The sequence below is a fragment of the Chanos chanos genome, chromosome 5, assembly GCF_902362185.1.
Source record: "Chanos chanos chromosome 5, fChaCha1.1, whole genome shotgun sequence".
Classification (NCBI taxonomy): domain Eukaryota; kingdom Metazoa; phylum Chordata; class Actinopteri; order Gonorynchiformes; family Chanidae; genus Chanos; species Chanos chanos.
In genome coordinates, this window is record NC_044499.1 from 22,508,764 (window position 1) to 22,528,402 (window position 19,639).

Below are 19,639 nucleotides of genomic sequence, written 5' to 3' on the forward strand. Positions count from 1 at the left end.
GAGAGGAGGCCAACGCTGATCTTTTCTGGGAGCAGTGAGATGAGAACGGTGGGGAGGTGAGGGGGAGGCTGTCATTTTGCTCTCACCCACGCTGTCTCTGCTCAGAGCAGTGTTAATGAGGGTTAGCATGCCAACAGAGAAAGGCATTTAAGGATTTTTGAATAAGGTCCATGAGAGCTAAACACATATTCCCCCGCAAACCTCATACAGGCTCCGTGGAAGCACGTGTGTGCAGTGTCACTGGCCAAAATTTCTTCATTACCACAAACAGTTCCGCCAGACATCTCTGCTCTCAAAATCTCTGAGAGCAGCCAGCTTGACACTGACGTCCTGTTCCTTTAAAATGCCCCTCTATGAAAAAAAAAATCGCCTTTCTCTTTCTTTCTCAGTATTATTTTTGAATTCTGTTTAGATCATATCCTCTATCTGCATCTTTCTACATTCATCGAAGTAGAGAGAACATTTTTCACTTGTGTGGCCTCTCTGTTGTTGCTGGGCAACTTAAGGTGCTACGACTATAAAAAGCCTCCGAAACTGCTCAAAAACACTGCGTATAAACCCATCACTCTGCTCCGAGGCAGGTCTAAGCCCGTCTCCGGTCCAAAGTGCTACGGCTAATGCCATTCAGCTCCGGGCACAGCTCAGTGTAGCTTTGATCACCAACTCCACACCGCACCATGGCCAGATACGCACAGCAGGGGAGAAAAGCCATCTGGCATCTCTCCTTAAGCATCCAGTCAAGAGAACTCACTATTTAGCATGTTCAGCAACATTGAGAAATGACCTCTGTCATCATATTGACCCCGTTTGTGTGATATACAAAGCAAAAGTGAATGTTTGGTCCTAGCAGAGCAGTTAAAAGCTTGGGAAGGCCAAGTCCAAACAACCAAGAGAAGAAGGTCTTAGAGATATTCCGGCTACAGAGAAACACCACACATCTTTAATGTTGATCTGAAGCTTTGCCAAGAACGTCTCCTTCACTCAGGGCTGACAGATTAAAGGCTTGCTATGATTCATCAATCTCGGGATGTCGGGCTGAATCTAGACCATTTAGAGAGGATGCTGGTGCCATTTTCCACCGAGGGAAATGTTAGGGGGAGACACGTAGGTGGACGGCAGATTACAGAGCTCTAAGAGTGCAGGGAGTGCGTGGGTTTCACCATTGCTAAGCTAGCATCACAAGGAGTGATGGCAACTGACCCAAACAGACACAATCATCATTAGAGAAGAGAAGTCCCGAGGCAGAGTTGCCAAAGAAAGTTAGCTTTCTTTCCCTAACTACGACAACTCAAGCCTGGGGAATAGCTCTCCTTCCAAGAATAGTTTAGCATAGCGCTTTAGATAAATACATTGTTCTGACAGCAGAGATATCGGCAAAGGAACATATTTGTAATGTGTTGAATTGATGTGATGGGCGATCCCTTCAGTCACCGTGCATGGTTCGTAATCAGCTGTACCAGGGTGGGCTAGAGTGGGCCTTGTTTTTCACTACTCAATATTAACAAAAACATTTTTTAAAAAATCTCATGACTTCCAGACACCCATTAGTGATCAACAATCTCCTGGAAATCCCACAGGGGATCCCCCCTCAAATCTTGCCCATCAAATAGGATATATTACAGAAAAAAAGTTGCTTCATGACTAGATTCATGATTCAGTTGCTTCGTGACCAAATTAATCTCCCTGGTTTCCACGGCGACATGGATGTTTACTAAAACCTTAGCAACACATCAGGACTGAACGATGAAAAAAAAGAATTTCAGAGGTAACCTGTAACTCTTAACTCTCAAATTCAGCAAGTTAACATCTACAGGATTTGAGATGAGAGGAAAGCTAGCAAAGTACTTGCCTATGCTCCCAAGAACATCAAATTACAAGAGCTGAAAATGTCTCAAAGTAAGACGCCTCGGTGACTCTCTGCACATGAAGCAAAGGGGCTCAAGTTGATGTGTATTGTCAATTTCCTAAAAATCTAAAAAAGACACAAAAGATCTCTTGATATCCAGGCTGTTTCACAGAAGAATAACTGTTGAACTTGAGCTTAAAACTGGAGATTTTCTGAATGTCTAACAGTGTCAGAATTCAGGGCCATTTCACTCACTAACATGTTAAAAGCACATGCACAGATTTCACTATCACAACTCTTTTCAGGGTATAACAAAATAACAAAACTATTTAGCATTAACTACATTATTTCAGTGTCTGCCTGCCTGCATTTGTGACTTTCATCTCTCTGATCAACAAATTACAGGGCTCACATTCACTGACAAGAGTTTTATTGACTTGCCAGAGGCTAAGCAAATGATATGGATCAGAGAGTAACCATGTCAAGTTCCTACAAAAAACTGCATTCAGTACTATTCAGAATAATACTGATTGCAGCAAAACATAATACCAAACACATATAACAGATACAAGAGAAAGAGACAGACAGAGAGAAAGAGAGAGAGGGAGAATGGTAGAAAAACAGGGAGTAGGTGGTGCAGGTGAAAAAATGTTTAACAGACGAGTCTGTGCAGTACAGTCCATTTTACATGACAGAGGGAAATATAAAAACAGTCTGAATGGATCAAATGTTTTACCTCATTGTCAAACGTCCCACACAGTCATGTGTGTGTGAGTGTATGTATGTGTGTATTTGTGAGAGAGACAGAGAGACAGAGAGAGAGAGAGAGAGAGAGAGAGAGTTGTAATTTGAGAATCATCCATTACTTGCTAATACCAATGAAAACTACTCTGACACGGCATGGCAGAAATGACAAAGGACCATGGGCTGGTATAAATGAGTATTCCTCCATGGATTTCTCTGCCTGAAACACACAGGAGGAGAAGATGACAACCCCAAAATGAAAAAAAAAAAAATCACAGACAAGGTGACATTCTTTATCAGTTAAAAATAATAAAAATCCACTGTTAGCCACTACCCTGTGGAATACCAATAAAATAGTCAATGACATTTCTCAAAGCCGTGTACAGAACCTACCGTCATGTGTCCTGTATAATTCTTTATACGATAAAATGCCTTGTATAAACCACCTCCAGTTAAGTCACACAGTGCCAGAGCGAAAAAGAAGCTGCCTCACAAGCCTGTGCTTAATGTCAAATTGTAAGTTTTGGAGAAGTTACATGTCTGGTCATTCAGAAGAGCTCTCTTTCTGTAATATGCTTAATTAACAGGCTCACAACCTGTGCTACCTCATCACTGAGCTCAAAGTGCAGTTTATTTACTTGGCAAACTGCCTGACCTTAACACAAAAAGTCTCCCACTGCTGAGAGTCCGGTGACCTCAAAACCCTCGTACGACCATACGCAGATCTGTAATCGCCTTCATAGCCCAGCGGAGGTCCCATCGCGAACAAATGTCACAGGATGACCACGTCGTTGAAGTGCATCCATTTAAACAGTAACCTACAGCCAAGTGCCTCAAAGCAAAGCCTGTGTCATCAGCCCCCTCTTTCTCAGCATCCACTAATCTTCCCCGCGGCGTCACACTCGCTAATCGCAGATAATGGCTGGATTTGAGCCGTCGAGTCCCTAATAACCACGCTGGGGAGATGGCTCAGGAGTCCAGACGATAGCAGAGGGCAGAGAGAGATGGGGAAAAAAAAGACACTTCAGAGACAAGCTCATCTATGGCACAGATTGGAAAGACTTGGTTCGTTCAAGCGTCTATACATTACAGCTCCCTAAAGTCTTATACATGGACGTGGGTATCCAGGATCTTTGACTGGGAGAAAAAAAAATTGACTGGTAAGTACCTTTACCAAACCAAGCAGAAAATGAAAAGTCTCTAAGACTGCAATAACCAGAGCATCTGCACCAGTATATAAGTAATGAGGATGTAAAATACAGAAAAATACATATTTCCACAAATTTTCAATAAATGACACAACATACATGGATTATATTGCAAGATTCAGCAAGGCTTCACCAAATGAAAGTGAAATCCTAATGAGACTAGTAGGTTCATTCATTCATTCACTCATTTTCTAAGCCACTTATCCTAATTAGCGTCGCGGGGGGTGCTGGAGCATATCCCAGCGCTCACTGGGCAAAACGCAGGGAAACACCCCGGACAGGTCACCAGTCCATCGCAGTTAGCCACATTTAAAAGAGGGGAAAAAAACAAAATGAAAATGGAAATACTGTGATCGGCAGTAGGAGGATGTAACAGGCAACAGAGAAAGAGTTCACATGCTCAAAGGAATTTTCATCCATTTAATCTACTGAACAAAGTGAGATAGATGTTCAAAGAGCTCCAGTTATTATGTAAGGCCAGTGTTGTCAGTGTCTCTTAATGGAAGAAAAGCTGTTGAAGTGTAGACATGTATTTTTCATAAATTCTTCAGTATGACTCAGGACAACTTCCTTACTCTGTAGCAAATACATAATTAGAAGGACTACATGGGTCTTTTTTTTTCTTTTTTTTACCAGAGAAAGCAAACGACCCTTTTTTTCTTCAGCAACTACAAACTCTATCTTGTTCACAAACCAGATCATTAGTTTACAGTTCACAGTTCAAGTAATTATTTTACTCACTCTGAACAACCAGCATTTAACCCTCGACTCCAATGGATTTCCACAGATTCCTTTAAATCACCTCTCTCTCTCTCTCTCACTGCTTTGGTTCTGAATTGTGCATTCCTGACAGGGAAACTGCGGCATTGTCTGGGCGGGCGTCTGCTGACAGGAGGAGCTCTGGCTTGAACCATATCATAAAGGCTTTCCTCCAGCTCACTGACAGCCAGACCCTCATGTGGAGCTCCAGGACTGCAGTTTAAAGAGAGCAGTGTGAGGGGAAACTCCATGGAGGCAGTAATAGTGCCTCAAGGCTCGGGATTCCCACACTTCATCCCACACAAAGACAACTCAGCGCAGCGGTTCCAGTGTTTTATTTGTTTATATATATATTTATATAGTTTTTATGCTAATCTGACTCAGATGCACCGACAACACTAGTAGTTTCCATAATTATGCTATATGTAGACAACCACCACTTTCTTTCCCCCCTTCTCAATATTTAATGACTTTTAAAGAAAACATGGGTTGTAGTACTTCAGCAAACCAAAGCTGCATATCACAATTCTTTTTGCTGTGTCAACGCAAAAATAATGTCAGAGGGCATAATTGATGGAGGAAATAATTCATGGAAAATAGATGACTCTTTAATCCACCATAAATAGACTGTTTAATCCACCAAAATTGTGAACTTGTCTCAAATGTTAGTGATGAACCAAATCTCATTCTCTGCACTATTGTGAGCAGCAATTCTTACAAAATAATTGAGACATACCTCAGGCCTGTTGGTATCTACAGTAAAAATTTGTTAAAGAAAAGCATAACCCCCACAGCCATAAAGGTTAGAGCCAGCATCTTAACATTAATCCACAGTGGACACACACACACACACACACACACACAAATACTGCAGATGCTGTCCCATTTACACATTCTTCCTGAAAAAAAAAAAAGACACAGCTTTGATGACAGAATAAACAAGTGGTTTTCTTAGCAATCTGCACAGTCCCTTGAATTCGACACAGACATTCCACAGTCTTGCGTCTGACAAGATTAGCATCAAAACACAGTCTGTTTATAAATGCTATATATTGTTAGAATATTTCCTACGTCACACACTTGGATGACACACAGACAAAAAGAAACAGAGAGAGAGAGAGGGAGAGAGAGAGAGAGAGTCGAAAAAATGGAAATTAGCTAAGAGAGATAAGTTCCATCAAACGAATCGATTAAGCTACAAACAAAAGCATCTGTAACAAGAAAGAAAGTTTAGACTGCTTTTATGTCAATGCTGTACAAGACTGCCTTTGATAGTGCTTCTAAAAACCTGTAAACTAAAACTGGTTCATATAGAGCTATGAGCTGACAGTACATCTCAGTATTGCGCCGTAAATACAACCAGAGTTCAGGCTTATGGTAGATCAGCATTTTACTACCTCTCCACTGCAGTCATTCAGTCCCACATCTCTGCTTTACTCATGATTCACCATCTCTAACAATAAATGGTCTGTTTTCTTAAAACTACTGCAATGCTATTACACAAAAAGAAAAACATGAATTAGAGCAAAAAAAATCAAGTGTTTACCTGAACTGAAAATCAAAAATAAAGATAGATTCTGTAAAGATAATGAATTATCTGAAAATGGCAGATTAAGTACACTGCTGCGTATGCGACAGCCGGATGGGGAAGTTGTAGATCCAACAGGGGAATTACAGAGGAGAAAGGTCAGCTGTTTCAGAACCTGGAGTCAGTCGAATCAGCTATAGATGTCAGAGGTCAAGAATCGACCTGGAGTGTTATAAGGAAATCAGCGTGTTCATAAACGTCCAGAAAATTCACAAAACAAAACCAACTATGCCTGCAACACACAGCTAGAATGCCAAATCAGGCAAGACAAAATATATACGCAGTTTTATTAGGCATTCTCTAATTGATTCGAGGTTAACTTCTTTTTCAAAAATGCATTGGACTATCAGCGCTGGGATGTTACTGTCAATTGACAGAGGGGTTTACTGCACAAAGGGAAAAGGGCTTCATCTATTTTGGTCACAGATTTCTCATTACAGTGGACACAATCCTTTACACTGGGTTTCAGCTTCCTTCCAATTACACCATGACCCTATGGATCCAGTTCACTAAGGCCTCATGCACATTCTAAAACATTTTAGAGAATTTATTATCAATACTATGACCAGTGATACTGTCATGTCTGTGTTGTTAGCAGCACATACAACAGGTGGACAATCTACAAACCCATATGGACATACATATATGTGTGTGTGTGTGTGTATATAGATAGATACATAGATAGATAGATGTGTGTGTGTGTGTGTGTGTGTGTGTGTGTGTGAGTTGGCAGAGGAGACCATGACATCACGTCCCCAGTCAAGACATAACTCACTTATACAACACTGCTCAACTCCGTGGAGAGTCACTGAACTACGTGAGAATGTTTGGACAGCATCCTTGTTGCAGTGAGCTGCCTTGACTGGGCCTTGGTGAAAGATGCTGGGATAGTGATCACAACAATAAATTCAGCAGGCGCACAAGGCAGTGACACATGAATTATGTAAGAAAACAAATGCTTCTAGTGACCTGTTTTCTGCCTGTGGCCTCAGGAAACATTCTGCTCTTTCAGTGGCTGCGCTAGACTTGCAGAACGAAGGCCTTTGTAAAGTACGTGCAATGTTTAATTGTGTGTGTTCCTGTGTTTGTGTTAGCATGCTTAAAGTCCAGGACACTGGTTTGAATTCTTCTCGGGCAGCAATTAACCCCCGCAAAAAGAGCAGAAAGCTTGCGAACCATTTAAAGCTCCGATGACACCCAATCCTTTTTGTCTGCCTTTGTTTTTGCTCTCTACTAAATGTAGGCCACATGCTCAAACAACAAAAAATAGAAAGAAACAAAGAAAGAAAGAAAGAAAGAAAAGAAAAGAACAGGGATGGGTACAGGCCAATGAAAACTCTGTCTCTACACCTACATCTACCTAGAACTACATCTCTCATAGGTTCACATCATTTTCTAATTCAGTCCAGAATCCAAGGAGGTGGCACAAACTAAAATGTACTAGTAAAATCAAAATAACGACTAGATAAGCATGCCTAAAAAACATTTTAACGTTATAATCTCTTCATACCCTGCCCACTGGAGCAGAAGTGAATTTCTTCTCGCATTCAATCCTTTTACCAGCACCTCAATTTACAAATAATGTCTGAAAAAATCCGTGCCTCTAAAACAATCCGTACCGCTGCTAAAACAATAAATAAAGGGCCCAGTTAAAACATATCCTACAGTACATGTGGAAGTGGAAAATTATATAAAATTGGACGAAGAAACCGTGTTAATCCCCCCTCATCAGCAGCATCTAACATCCATTTCACTCTTACAAACGACCTAGCACTTACGGCAGTTTTCCTCATCGCTGTTGTCAGAGCAGTCGTCGTCATCGTCGCATCGCCAGAGAGTGGGAATACATCTCTTGTTATTGCATTGAAACTGTCCGTCTTCACAGTCAGTTTCGGTTCCTGTGGTCGAAAGACAGTCGGTTGTATTACTGGTACGTTTTCCTGAGCCTTTACCACAATATGAGTCTAAACATCAATGTAAAAAATACAGAATGTTTACAAGCCCATGTGACTACAACAAGATATTAAGCATTGGTAAAGAGGGTTAAATTCGGGATAATTAAACCATATTACTCGCACATTACTGTTTAAACCCAAGGTGGAAAACAGAATTTAAAGATTATTTCGGATCATTTCCGAAGAGGACAGTTGTAGAGATCAAGCTTCATATATTTGGTGGGATGTTAGTAGCGACACAAAATGCATCCAATTACGCCTCCAGCGAGAGAGAGATGCTGCCCCCGAAACAATAACTGTCATCCTCTGTCAAAACACGTTCATTTTCTACTCGCAGTTACAATCTTTTCAGTTGCAGCACACAAAACACTGTTTTCGCAAAACTGACTTCTGACTTTTGACACACGTGTTTTCTTTGTAGCACATTTCTCGATATGCACAAACAAGAGGCTTTAGATCAAGCGGTGTATCTCCTTAAGGCGCGCGCATCCCCACGCATCACCCAGCATCGTCCGGTTGATTTATACATTCTAATTTAAAGGTTAGTTTAGCAGAGAGAAAATTACAAACCTTTTCCTGAGAAAAGTTCCATAACTAGTAAATGAAAAAATAATATTTTCCCTATACCAGTCCACATCCTGACGGTAGCATACGGTGCTCCTCCACAAACAAAGCAGGTCCGGGTGTCTTTCCCCTATCGGAGCGACGGCGTTCCTTTTCTGAGTCTCCAATTGCTTTAACATTTGAATCAATGACGACAACACATACTAGGCGGGGTTTTAGGCCAGTATGAATAATCTGACAGGGATACCGGAGACCACAGCTAGATATATGTTTGCCAGTAGTAATATAGGTTGTGAAGGTATGGGAAATAAATGATTTACTTAAGTTTTGAAAATTTAACTCGGTACAATTTAACTCGGTTCATTTACTGAGCTTTTTTGTGACCAGAGGGAACGGTATCTTTGTGCGTTACATTACTGTAATGTTTTATTCTTTCTAACAAACAGTATCTACTCAGGATTTTTTTTTTTGATATATCGGTGTAACAAACAAAAAATTCATCAGAAAGAAAATCTGGTGAGAGCGTATCGACGATTTGCATTAGTTTCTCGGTTTTTCATTAACATAATGGGGGTAATGTCCTTTGTAGAAAAAAAAGAAAGCAAACAATAGTATTCACCTCATCTGTTGCGCGAGGCTACAACGGACTACGCTGTCAGTCAAATCTAGGCCACGACCATCGCTGACAGGATAATCAGTCATTTTAATAGCGGTAAACTGAGGCGGAAAACAACCCCCCGGCCTCTTAATCGTCTTGTCTACCAAACAGGACAAAGCGAGAATAGCGGGAAAATTATAAATTCAGATGAGCATTGGTTTGGTCTCACAAACTGGAACATGTTAAATCTCCGAAACGAAGTGTAAGCCGTTTCACAAAACCTTAGTCTATATTTATTTCGTGATGGCAGAAAAGATAGGCTAACTTCACTAAAGTAGTGAGATGGAGCCAAACAGTTCACACAGCTAAATCTAAACAATTTAAATAATAGACAATTTCAACAGAATTTATGCCGGAGTTTACTCTGATGAATATTATTTGAAAAGTTTCACTCACTTCAGGGTAGATGGACTATTCCGGAGGCCAAACACAAAGGGCTATTAAACCCCACTTTGGGCTCATATTTTCACCAACGTTCCTGATGATTAAGTTGATTACTAAACGTTATGTACTAAACTTTATTACATAGCGCATACAGTCATGCTTTTCAAGGGATGGCGAAGTCCCGAGACTCTAATTTCTGTAAGCAAGAGTCACTGAACAAAAATTAGGCTACTACTGATTCCTAGTCCTAATAAATTTAATATAAATTGATTTACGTGTTGGTGTAAAGTATGTGCTGTAACATATGAATCTCAGAAAACCTTTTTGTTTTATGTCAGATTAACAGAGAGGGAATGAGCAACAGTAATTCTAAATTCATCATTGTAGGTAGAATACTGCGCGATGCACTCAGCAGAAGAGCCAGGCTATGTAGTAGCCTATGTACTAGTATGTCTCTCTATATATAGGAGCTTTGTTTCCCCCTCTCCCTAGATTTTGCCCATGAGAACTACGGAAAAAAATTCATATCATCGTTTGGAAATTCTGAGTATACCTTACACAATCTATGTTTTGAGGATTCGCGCGTGCACCCACGCACTTGTTCAATGCGTGAAGTTTACTGTGTGGAAGTTTTCCGTTTGTGGCAAGATAAAGAGTCGAATAATAATCTTGAATTTGAACGCAAAACTAATCAGCCAGTATGTTTTTTGCTTCCCAAAGCCTTAAAAGTACATTGAAATTAACAGAACCCCTAGGAGACAAATATCTAACAGTGCCGTCAACCTATCCTCCGAAAAGACGGTGAACAGTTAAATAATTTAGGTAATCATTTAATTCTATGTGGATATTCCTTTAATGTAGGTTTTTAAAAATGCATTGCATCACACTGTAATATACCAACGGCGTCTTAGCGTTAGCATCTACTGGCAGTTAAGTTCAGTTATCCACAAATGTGAGAACTGTACTGTCATCATTTTGGAAAAAAAAAAAATGTTTCGATATTTTTTTGTGAACCCAAGTACACTTGTATTTACAAACTACAATATCATTCTTTAACAACATGATATAACTCGGAAAGTTCTCTGTTTCAATACCTTCGCTAAACGTTCACCTGCTGAAGAGATTGAACAGATTCAATGTGTCAGTCCCGATGCAGACATGTCTGCAGACTGGGGCAATTTTCCCACGCGCAAAAGTTACAAAGTTTTATGTCACGTGTTCTTGTCTGGGTTCTTTTTTTTCTTTTTAATATTAACAGATAGAGGAGACCTGAGTGGTACAGGCCGTCGATCGTCAACCGATGTATATTACTATCGTAGGACCACCGTCAGATAACTCGTCCACTAGTCAAAATCTTGAGAAACTGTCCTCATTGCATATAGATACAGACCTTTAAACAGAATTGTATGAATAAGAACAGCTATAGATCATGGCGAATGTCTCGAAGCCGAAAAATCAGCCTGCTGTGAAAAAAATTGCCCGCAACCCGAAGTGCGCCCGCTGCCGTAATCATGGATTCTTGGTGCTACTGAAAGGACACCAGGGGAGTTGTAAATTTAGACAATGTCAGTGCTGGAAGTGTTCTCTCATCACAGAACGAACGAAGATCGTGGCAGCTCAGAGACGTATTAAAAGTCAGAAGGACCAATCGCACGCGACAGCTAACGTCGATCAGGTAGTCCCCAAAACAACTGTAAGAGACGCAAATATATTTGGCGGTATTATGGGTGACATGAGTTCCACCCCAGAGAAGATCGTCGCGTCGGCTCTTGGTAACAGCTTAACGTCACCCGACACCATTGTCCGAACCGAGAGTGTCATCAAAACCACAGCCCGGCCGACTGAGGTGGACGGTAAAACCTACACGGAATTGGATGTCCCCGGTATTAACGCATGGGGTGTCACCGATGTTCATAGTGCCGTTCAGCATTGGGATGCAAACCAAGAGGCTCTTCTTAGAAGTAAGTCAGTTTGCTACAATAAGTTCTTTATTTGCATAAATCGGTGTTTCTGGCTTGACAATAATTCTTAGATCTGGCTTGTAATTGACAGCCACCCACCAATAGTAACAAGTGCAGCACTGGAAGAAAGAATGCTTGCAATTTTGGTGCGAATGGCTCTTAGTGTATTTATTAGGCCATATTTTCATTAGGCGAAAGTGTCATGCTTTCGCTGAAGAGAGCATACGGCCTTATTTTAGTATTAACATTCTAGGAAGACGTATGTACAAGTGGTAATCAGTGTGTTAAACATACATGATGCGATGTCATAAGCTAGTAGCGTATGTGGTTAGGATAATTCCAATAGCTCTCAACTTCTAATACTTTCTATCGGTAGACCAGCATTATTTTCCCGGAGAGTATGTAAGGGCGATGCCATTTCAACTTCAGCGGTACTCCGGGTATCCCAACGGCTACGCGTACCCAGCCATCATGGGGAATTTGCGACCGCCGTTGGAGGCATTCAAGGTTCCGTTCGGGTTTTCCCCTCTGCCACGTGGTGCCGTACCATACCCACCAGACACCATTGCATCCCACGTAAGCCAGCTGTAACTTGACGAATTCCTTTTGGTTTATGAATGAACAGCCAATCAGTTTTAAAATATTTCCACTGCCTCGCGATAAAACTGTTTCAACAATTATCGTAATATATTTTTTAGGACTGTTTCGTGCCGTTTTTTGCTCCATACCCTTTTGCCTGTCCACGTGCCCAGGAGGAGTGTGTATCTAGACTAGCTCAGCCCTCCCAAGCCCATAAGGAGAGAGAACATGGAGCCAGAGAAATTGTAACACGACCCAGATATGACTCTGGTAACTTTCAAACAAGTTTACTATCTTCACACAAGCATCTTACTTTTCAAATGGCAAAAGTAAACGTTTTGTTGTTATTGTTGTTGTTGTGTTTCCACTTTTGATAAATCCAAACATTGGGTTTCTTAAATGCAGGTATATTGATAATAACCAACCAGGAGATCTATAAAACTACAAGTGCTAGTGTTTGCATTAAGATTACCTTATCATGTGCCTCTCTAACTGCAGTCTTAAATAGCAGCAGTTTTGAAGGCTTTCAGAACCATGAGAAGAGCCAAAGAGGAAAGCCAAACATTGCATTAGTAACAAAGGAGAAACCAAGCTTTGCAGAGCTTCATTCAAACGGCAAAGTTGCCTACCCCTAGTATGCTCAGTATGCTAAAAGAGCAGAGCTAATGATCTCAAACGGTCACTTTTGTAAATCTCATACCTTATCTCAATACAGATGGGCGCATGCAAGGCAACCAGGGATCAGATTTTGTATCCATGGACAACAGTTTCTCCTCACAGGAAACAGAGTGAGCTGAACTTGAAGTTCTTTGAGAACTAAAGAAAAGTGTTTGATGCAAGGAATTTTTATGAGCCAAATTTGTAACATGGTAGTTCATTCCTATATAAAAATTGTTTCCATATAATGACATTATGAATATAAGGGTTTTTGTTTGTTTGTTCATTTTGTTTTGAAAACATGTTTTAAAAAGGAACGAATTTTCTCATGTACAGTCACTAACAGGATTATAGCTTTGGTTCTAAACCCTTTTTCATCAAGTAACTGCCTGTAATTCTGAAATTGTTTGGTCTGTTATAATTATTTGTAGCTTCAACAAGCTTAAGGTTTCAGACGGTGTTCATTGGTAAATATAATTTTAAAGCTGTTTTTGTTCTGAACGTGCGTTGACTGTTGTATTAGTTGCTGATACAAAACAATGTCAAATGGATAATTTGGTTATTTTAACAGATTTTTAAATGGATAAAAAGAAATTGGTAAAAGTACTGGATTATGGCCTAAGTATACAGTGCAGCCCAGATATTGAGATTAATCCATTTGGCAATTTCAACCCCAGCACATCTAATAAAAAAAGAGTTCTTTGCAGATAATATAATAGTTCCTATAAAATGTTCCGCAGAAGAAAGGGTAAAAATGCTTTTATTGAAACTCTTTTTTATAAAATTTGTATGAGAATAAATCAGGAGATTTCCCTGAATATTAGTTTCACACTTGTACATTACATACGCTAAAATATAATTTTAGCAAGAGCAAAATAATATTACTTTTTAGATTCTTCATGCTGTTTCATTGTGACTGAATGTTAGTGCTCAACAGGTTCGTGACTTTCAAATGGAAATGTAATTGTTTCTCTGTGGTGGACTCCATTAATGGTGAGACGGTTATTTGTGATACACAGGCTCTTCATATTTGTTCTTTAATCTTTTGAGTTTAGGACTTCTGAGGCCAGTTTAATAAACATGCTTTCATTGAATCAAAACACAATGCATGTTGAATCCATTTCTACACTATGACTAATGTTAATGAGGTTCGAGCCTGAACGGGTTTATGTGTATACAATGGCTCTTGCAAGTACAGTCAAGTGATACTTTAAGGGCAAAAAATGAAACCGGTCTTGGATTTTTTTCCCCCTTGTGCGGCAGTGTTTCCAGGAAAGTCTTATTCTTCGACAGGTAGGTTCCTGAAGCGATGATAAACAGTGAAATAAACTACAGGCTCATCCCTCCTTTACCGTACACCGACCATCATTTCAAATGGTGACTCAATTTAAAGGAACTATACATGCCGTGCCTGTCACGTAAACTTCTGCGCGGTTTTCACCCTTTTCCCGTCTTTCCACAAGCTAACCCTCTCAAATCATCAGAACGATCGCCACATTACTCCCACCTGCGCATTCACACAGTGATTATGTTTCCCCAAATTATCACCTCATAAATTCATCCCGTCGCTACGGGAGACGCAGCTGGCATATAAAGTGTGTCAGAGACAGTCTTCAAACAGGGCAAGTGGGCGGCTAAACCAATTAGCTCAGGCCTCCGCTAGGCTTGTGTGAATATTAATTCTCATCTGCTGCCGTTGACAAGCGCTGAATTGATCAGAGAGATCGCAACGCGCTCCTAATTCAAAGGGGCGAATGAAACTTAAGTAAATACTCACTTAGCTTATGTCAAATCAAACCCTAAATTAATTTATATTATGTAAGCAGTATCGACTTAGGAAGTACAGATCATCAATCCTGATTTGCACCGCACAATAAAGGCTTCCTTAAATTACATATTAGAAAAATTTAATGGTCAATAAAAGATTACCCAAATTACACATTATTTAAAATATTTAATGATCAAAATCCATTTCCTTTCAATGTACAAAAAGGATAATACACCGTAGAGGATGACTTCTCTAGATACCACAATCATTAAGGATGACCTTGTGACGCAAAGAAACAAACAGAAAAATGTCTTCACGCCCTTAACAATGGATAAAGTTTGGGGTGGAGGGGGTTCTGGGAATTTCTGGTATTTTTCTGAACAAAAGTAAATTCTGGCTTCACTCAAAGGTCAAGTATGAGGAGACTTCAGTTACAATGAGCCACACATCATCATCTTCCAAAGACTCCTAGGAAGATTATTATATGACTGATATGCCCATGCCTTTTAAAGCCACTGTATGAAGCTCTCTGGCCACAAAAAAATCAAATCAGCATTGTCTCTTTGCAAGAGCCCCACACTCGTTCCTGTGGGTTTGTATAAAGAAAAAGGGACAGAGAGGGAGGGCAGAACATAGGCCCTCCCAGTTTGTGACAAAACGAAAGAAGTCCATTGGCAACACCGCTCTGTGTCCGTGCATGTCTTTATCACGACACGGATCACTTTCTACCCTTCATTTTTCGCCTGGCCTCCTTGCCCGGTCGTTTCTGTAAAAAACAAAAAGCCAACGAGAGCTTTTAAATTAAATAACATTAAAAAGACTTACATGACCACATTACACTGATTTCCAATGAACACGTCGGGTCAATAATTAAAAAAAAAAGGATGGAATCTGCTTACACTGCCTTTCTGCTTCTTCCCCTTGCCAGACTGCTTGCCTCCTTTACCGTGGGCCACTTTAGCACGGAATCCTGACACGTCGTTGAAGCTCTCCTTCGTGTTCCACTTAGAGCCCTTCTTCTTTCCCCCAAAGCCAAATTTCTGGTCCTTAAACTTCCTCTTAGCATTAGGACTGGGAAAAGAACGTACCACACATATAGTCACAAGACAAGTATATTCTAATTGGAGAGAGAGCAAATGATAGTCTGACTGTGGAAAAGCTGTGTTATTCCATCTGTACAGAGTGTGATGATTCCAAATACAGAGCAATTCCAGACTTGGTACAGTGAAAGAAGATACTGAGGCTGTCCCAGAAAAATGAAAAACTAGACAACATGAGCTATCCTCCTGAGAGGCAGCTCTTTTCCTGCTCTCACTCGTGTTTCTCCTTCTTTCTTGGCACTGTAAAGTGGGCTCTGCACCTGAACATTCAACACCCACGCAAACAACATGCACCTATGCGTCTCTTCATTCAAGTTCACGAATTTAAAAACCTTGGCTGTGTTTAGATGATTTTGTATTTCTACCTGGCTAATTCAGTGGGATTTTGACTTGAATTTTAATGAAGTACTCCTTAAATAAAATTAAAGTGTAATCTATTCACATGTAATCAACTAAGTTGTTCTGAATTCTGCCAAAAGGACCCTGGGGCTATTTTTTGAGCCAAACCTTGACACAGCCTCATAAATACACGCACACACACATGCTTTTCACACTCAATTAACAATCACAAGACAGGACTCTTGCACACTTATCTTAAACACTCTAATATTAAAGCATGTAAAAAACATGACCGGAGCTCTCTTCCCACATGAAAACATACCAAATATTCCATGCACTCAACGGTCACAGATGTTGTGTATAGCTAGGTCCTAATACTGACATTGTAGTGGTCTGGTATGTAGCCTTTATTTCCATCTCTTTACTCCTTTCACAGCAGGCCCTCTCTGGAGTATAAACAGAACCACTACAAGCCACAAAACAACTAGAGCATTAAGTGTATGCAGACATGTCCATTGAGAGAGGCGTCATGTCTTACCCTCTCTTATTCATCTGTGTCTTTGGCATAGCGCTGTCTTTCTTCCCCTTCTCCTGATCTCCCTCCAGGAAGTCCAGTTTGTCCGTCATTCCTACAGGACGTAGACAAGGATTTACATGTACTGATCCAAAACGACATACAACCCATGATCTGCACAAGCATTTTCCAAAACAAGTTTGTTTTTTTAAATCATCATGGTTCTTTAATGGTTGTCTCAAAAGAGTGTCTAAGCATCACAAACTGTTTAGGATTGGATAGTTCTGTCGGACACTCAGTGATGAGAGTGAGTGAGAGCGTGTGTTCGGGGAAGCACCTTTCTGATATTTTTTCACAGCCGACATCATAGCTTTCTTCTCTTTCTGCCTCTTCTGAAGGACCTCAACTTGAACCTGTAAACAGAGTGTTTTTATGACAGACTAATTAAAAAGAACTCTAAATAAAGATAGACTTATTAAAAAAGGAAAACAAACCATCCTGAAATCCACACAGTTATGGATTTGACATTTTGTACCAGTGGATTCTGACAGAGTTCTACTTCCTTCACAACAAATACATTTCACTAAATATAAGCCTTAAGCAAAACTTGTTTGCTTGGCCAAGATTACAAAACATAATTCATCAGTATCAAGTAAGCAGTAGCACAGAGAAAAAGCAAGTGATTAAAACCCACCTTTTTGCCGTACTTCCGCTGTTCTCTTAGTTTCTTGGCTTTTTCTGACTTCTCCATCGCTGTCTGTTTGAGGATAAGCTTCTGTCTGATCTGCAGCACCAAGAAGAAGAAAAAGAAGAAGAAGATGAAGAAGAAGAGAGAAGCTTCGATAACATAGCAAATCCCATACTTCTCTGAAAAACAAAATTGCACCAAAACGAATCTTCATGAAAACCACAGATCTCTGATGTCATTAGCTCAGAGCCTGATGGATAAGAGTCACCTCAGAGAGAACCTGTGAATTCCATGAGAGACACAGATCCAGAGACACCGATAGGCTACTGACCTTTTGCATGTGTTGGTCTGTCTTTGCCATTTCCGCAAAGTAATCCTCTGGGCGCCTCGTGGGAATCTGCAGCTTCAGCAATTTTGGCAAAGCTTCCAAAACAGTCGCCTGGGCCTGTCGATAGCTGAGGGTGCGTAAATCAACAAGAAAAACAACATGAACTATTTCTAATTAGCAGCTGGGACCACAATATTTAGACCTGAGCATTTTGAGGGAGGTTTCAGACGTACTGATATAACTGAAAACAATTAAACACCATAGATATACACAGAGGAAAGTGATGTGCTGTTTGAGCTTTCTGTCTTGAGTAGATTACATGCCATTACCCTCTGTAGCCAAAGAGCTTGAAGCAATCACCTGGAGCAATCACTTAAGAAATAAGTTGTGCTGTTACTCTTTAATAATTGGCATTAATGTTATTACTTTGAAAAATTATGAACACACACTCCAAGAGATTTGTTTTGGAACACCACTCTGGTTGATTTGTTGAAATGGTCGGTGAAACAAATGGTTTTACGTCATTTGTAGCAGCTTTCTGAACCAAACGCAACTGTGCCGTTCTAATTAGACATAGTGCAAAACGCAGAAGAGGAAAAACAATAGTAAGTTACCACATGTATGATAACAAGACTGGTCTCTGGAATGTCCACAGGCCACACAAAATTGTGAGCATATTAAACACCATTTTCAGTTTTTCCTCTGCACAGCATTTCGGTAAACCATCTCTATGCATACTCACAAATACATTTCCCTCTGGAAGTCGTCTTCAGCGTTGATTTCTTCACCTGGTGTGATTTGCCTACCCTCAGCTTTGGCCACAATGTCGGCAGCAGGAACGTTGGTTAAGTCTAACCTTTCAACCCATGGGAGAGTCTTCTTGAAGTCTGCCAAGCACTGCTTCAAGCCATCCTAAACAAGGACACCATGTAAGCGTTAGATATGAGCTGGTGAAACGGAAAGACTTCTTTATTACTGAATACTATTTCGTATATCTAACTCTGTTGACAGTTAAACAACGTCAAATCTACCATAGTAAAAGATCATCACCATTTAGAAGAACACGTAAACTACAACAGGTACGTGCAGTGTGTTAGTCTCTTTATTACTTACCACATTGTTCACAGCCTTCTTAGGCTCCTCCTGTGGGACATTTAAACCGGGCTTTAGTAGCCCTTTTTCGAAGGCGGCTTCGAGCTTAACAAAAAAGAAGAAAAAAGAAAAAAGCTATTCTTTACGCACTGGACAAATCCCAAACTGTCAAGTTGCAAAATGTATCTCAAACGACAACACAGTATTTGTACCGGTTACCCAACTAATTTGATATCAAGTGACTAACAGATAACAAATGTACATGTGAGAAACTGCCTACAATTTAAATGTATACGAACATCCGACAAGAGTTGAAAGTTTATTTAATCAAAGGACAAATTAGCATCAGTTTAAAACTACATTTCCGACCCAGGTTGCAGCCAGATCGATGTGCTACTTAAATCGAGCCAGCCGCGAAATTAATACAAATACTTACCTCGCCATCGGACAATTCACTATCCTCTTCTTCAGATTCAAACCCCAACTGTGAATCTTCCTCTACTTCTACCATTTTTGACCAAAGAGGAAAACAATTATATAGAAATATGAACGAGGAAAAACGCAGTTCCCTAAGCTTCACGTGTACTTTGAAGCGCGTGCCGTATGGCTGTCCGTGTAAAACCTTAACACGGAATAAAGGTTCCTACTCTGATCTCCACGAGTGACCAGGACATGCAATGCCGAGGATGTTACAAGAGTCGTTCTGAATAAAATTATGCAGAATAATTATAGTGCGCAATTACAAAGCTGTCTTTCTCTTGTAGCCCAAACATTTTCGAAATTCGTGTGAATTAGCTACCTAAATGAATGTGCAAATAGTACCTTTGAATTTTGTTAACCGGACCGGGGAATGTAGCTATTTGTTTGAAGGTGAAATGGTGCACTCTAGTGGTTTAGATTGTAATGG

General features: G+C 40.3%; 2 protein-coding genes across 2 annotated transcripts in view; both read right to left on the bottom strand.

Moving 5' to 3' along the window:
• Positions 1-8,737, bottom strand: part of LOC115812293 (low-density lipoprotein receptor-related protein 8-like) — a 47,644-nt gene extending 38,907 nt beyond the window's left edge. Inside the window, exons 1-2 of the mRNA XM_030774777.1 lie at positions 8,671-8,737; positions 7,924-8,043 (exon numbers count right to left, since the gene is read on the bottom strand). Coding sequence (XP_030630637.1) covers positions 7,924-8,043; positions 8,671-8,737 — 187 coding nt within the window. The remainder of the gene's footprint in view (positions 1-7,923; positions 8,044-8,670) is intronic.
• Positions 8,738-13,837: 5,100 nt separating this feature from the next.
• Positions 13,838-19,310, bottom strand: ebna1bp2 (EBNA1 binding protein 2). The gene is made up of 9 exons (XM_030774444.1): positions 19,169-19,310; positions 18,754-18,837; positions 18,383-18,552; positions 17,644-17,767; positions 17,319-17,408; positions 16,962-17,037; positions 16,649-16,739; positions 15,571-15,742; positions 13,838-15,437 (listed from the first exon to the last, which is right to left on the bottom strand). The coding sequence occupies exons 1-9, from the start codon at positions 19,241-19,243 to the stop codon at positions 15,390-15,392; spliced, it is 930 nt and encodes a 309-aa protein (XP_030630304.1). The 5' UTR covers positions 19,244-19,310; the 3' UTR covers positions 13,838-15,389.
• Between the last annotated feature and the right edge of the window lie 329 nt (positions 19,311-19,639).

Excerpts from the sequence above, each read along its gene's own strand:
- ebna1bp2 (XM_030774444.1), bottom strand. The coding sequence starts at position 19,243 with ATGGTAGAAGTAGAGGAAGATTCACAGTTGGGGTTTGAATCTGAAGAA. Across the intron at positions 16,740-16,961 it reads TGTGAAAAAATATCAGAAAG|GAATGACGGACAAACTGGAC; the intron begins GTGCTTCCCCGA and ends TACGTCCTGTAG. Across the intron at positions 15,438-15,570 it reads GGAAGAAGCAGAAAGGCAGT|AAACGACCGGGCAAGGAGGC; the intron begins GTAAGCAGATTC and ends TGTTTTTTACAG.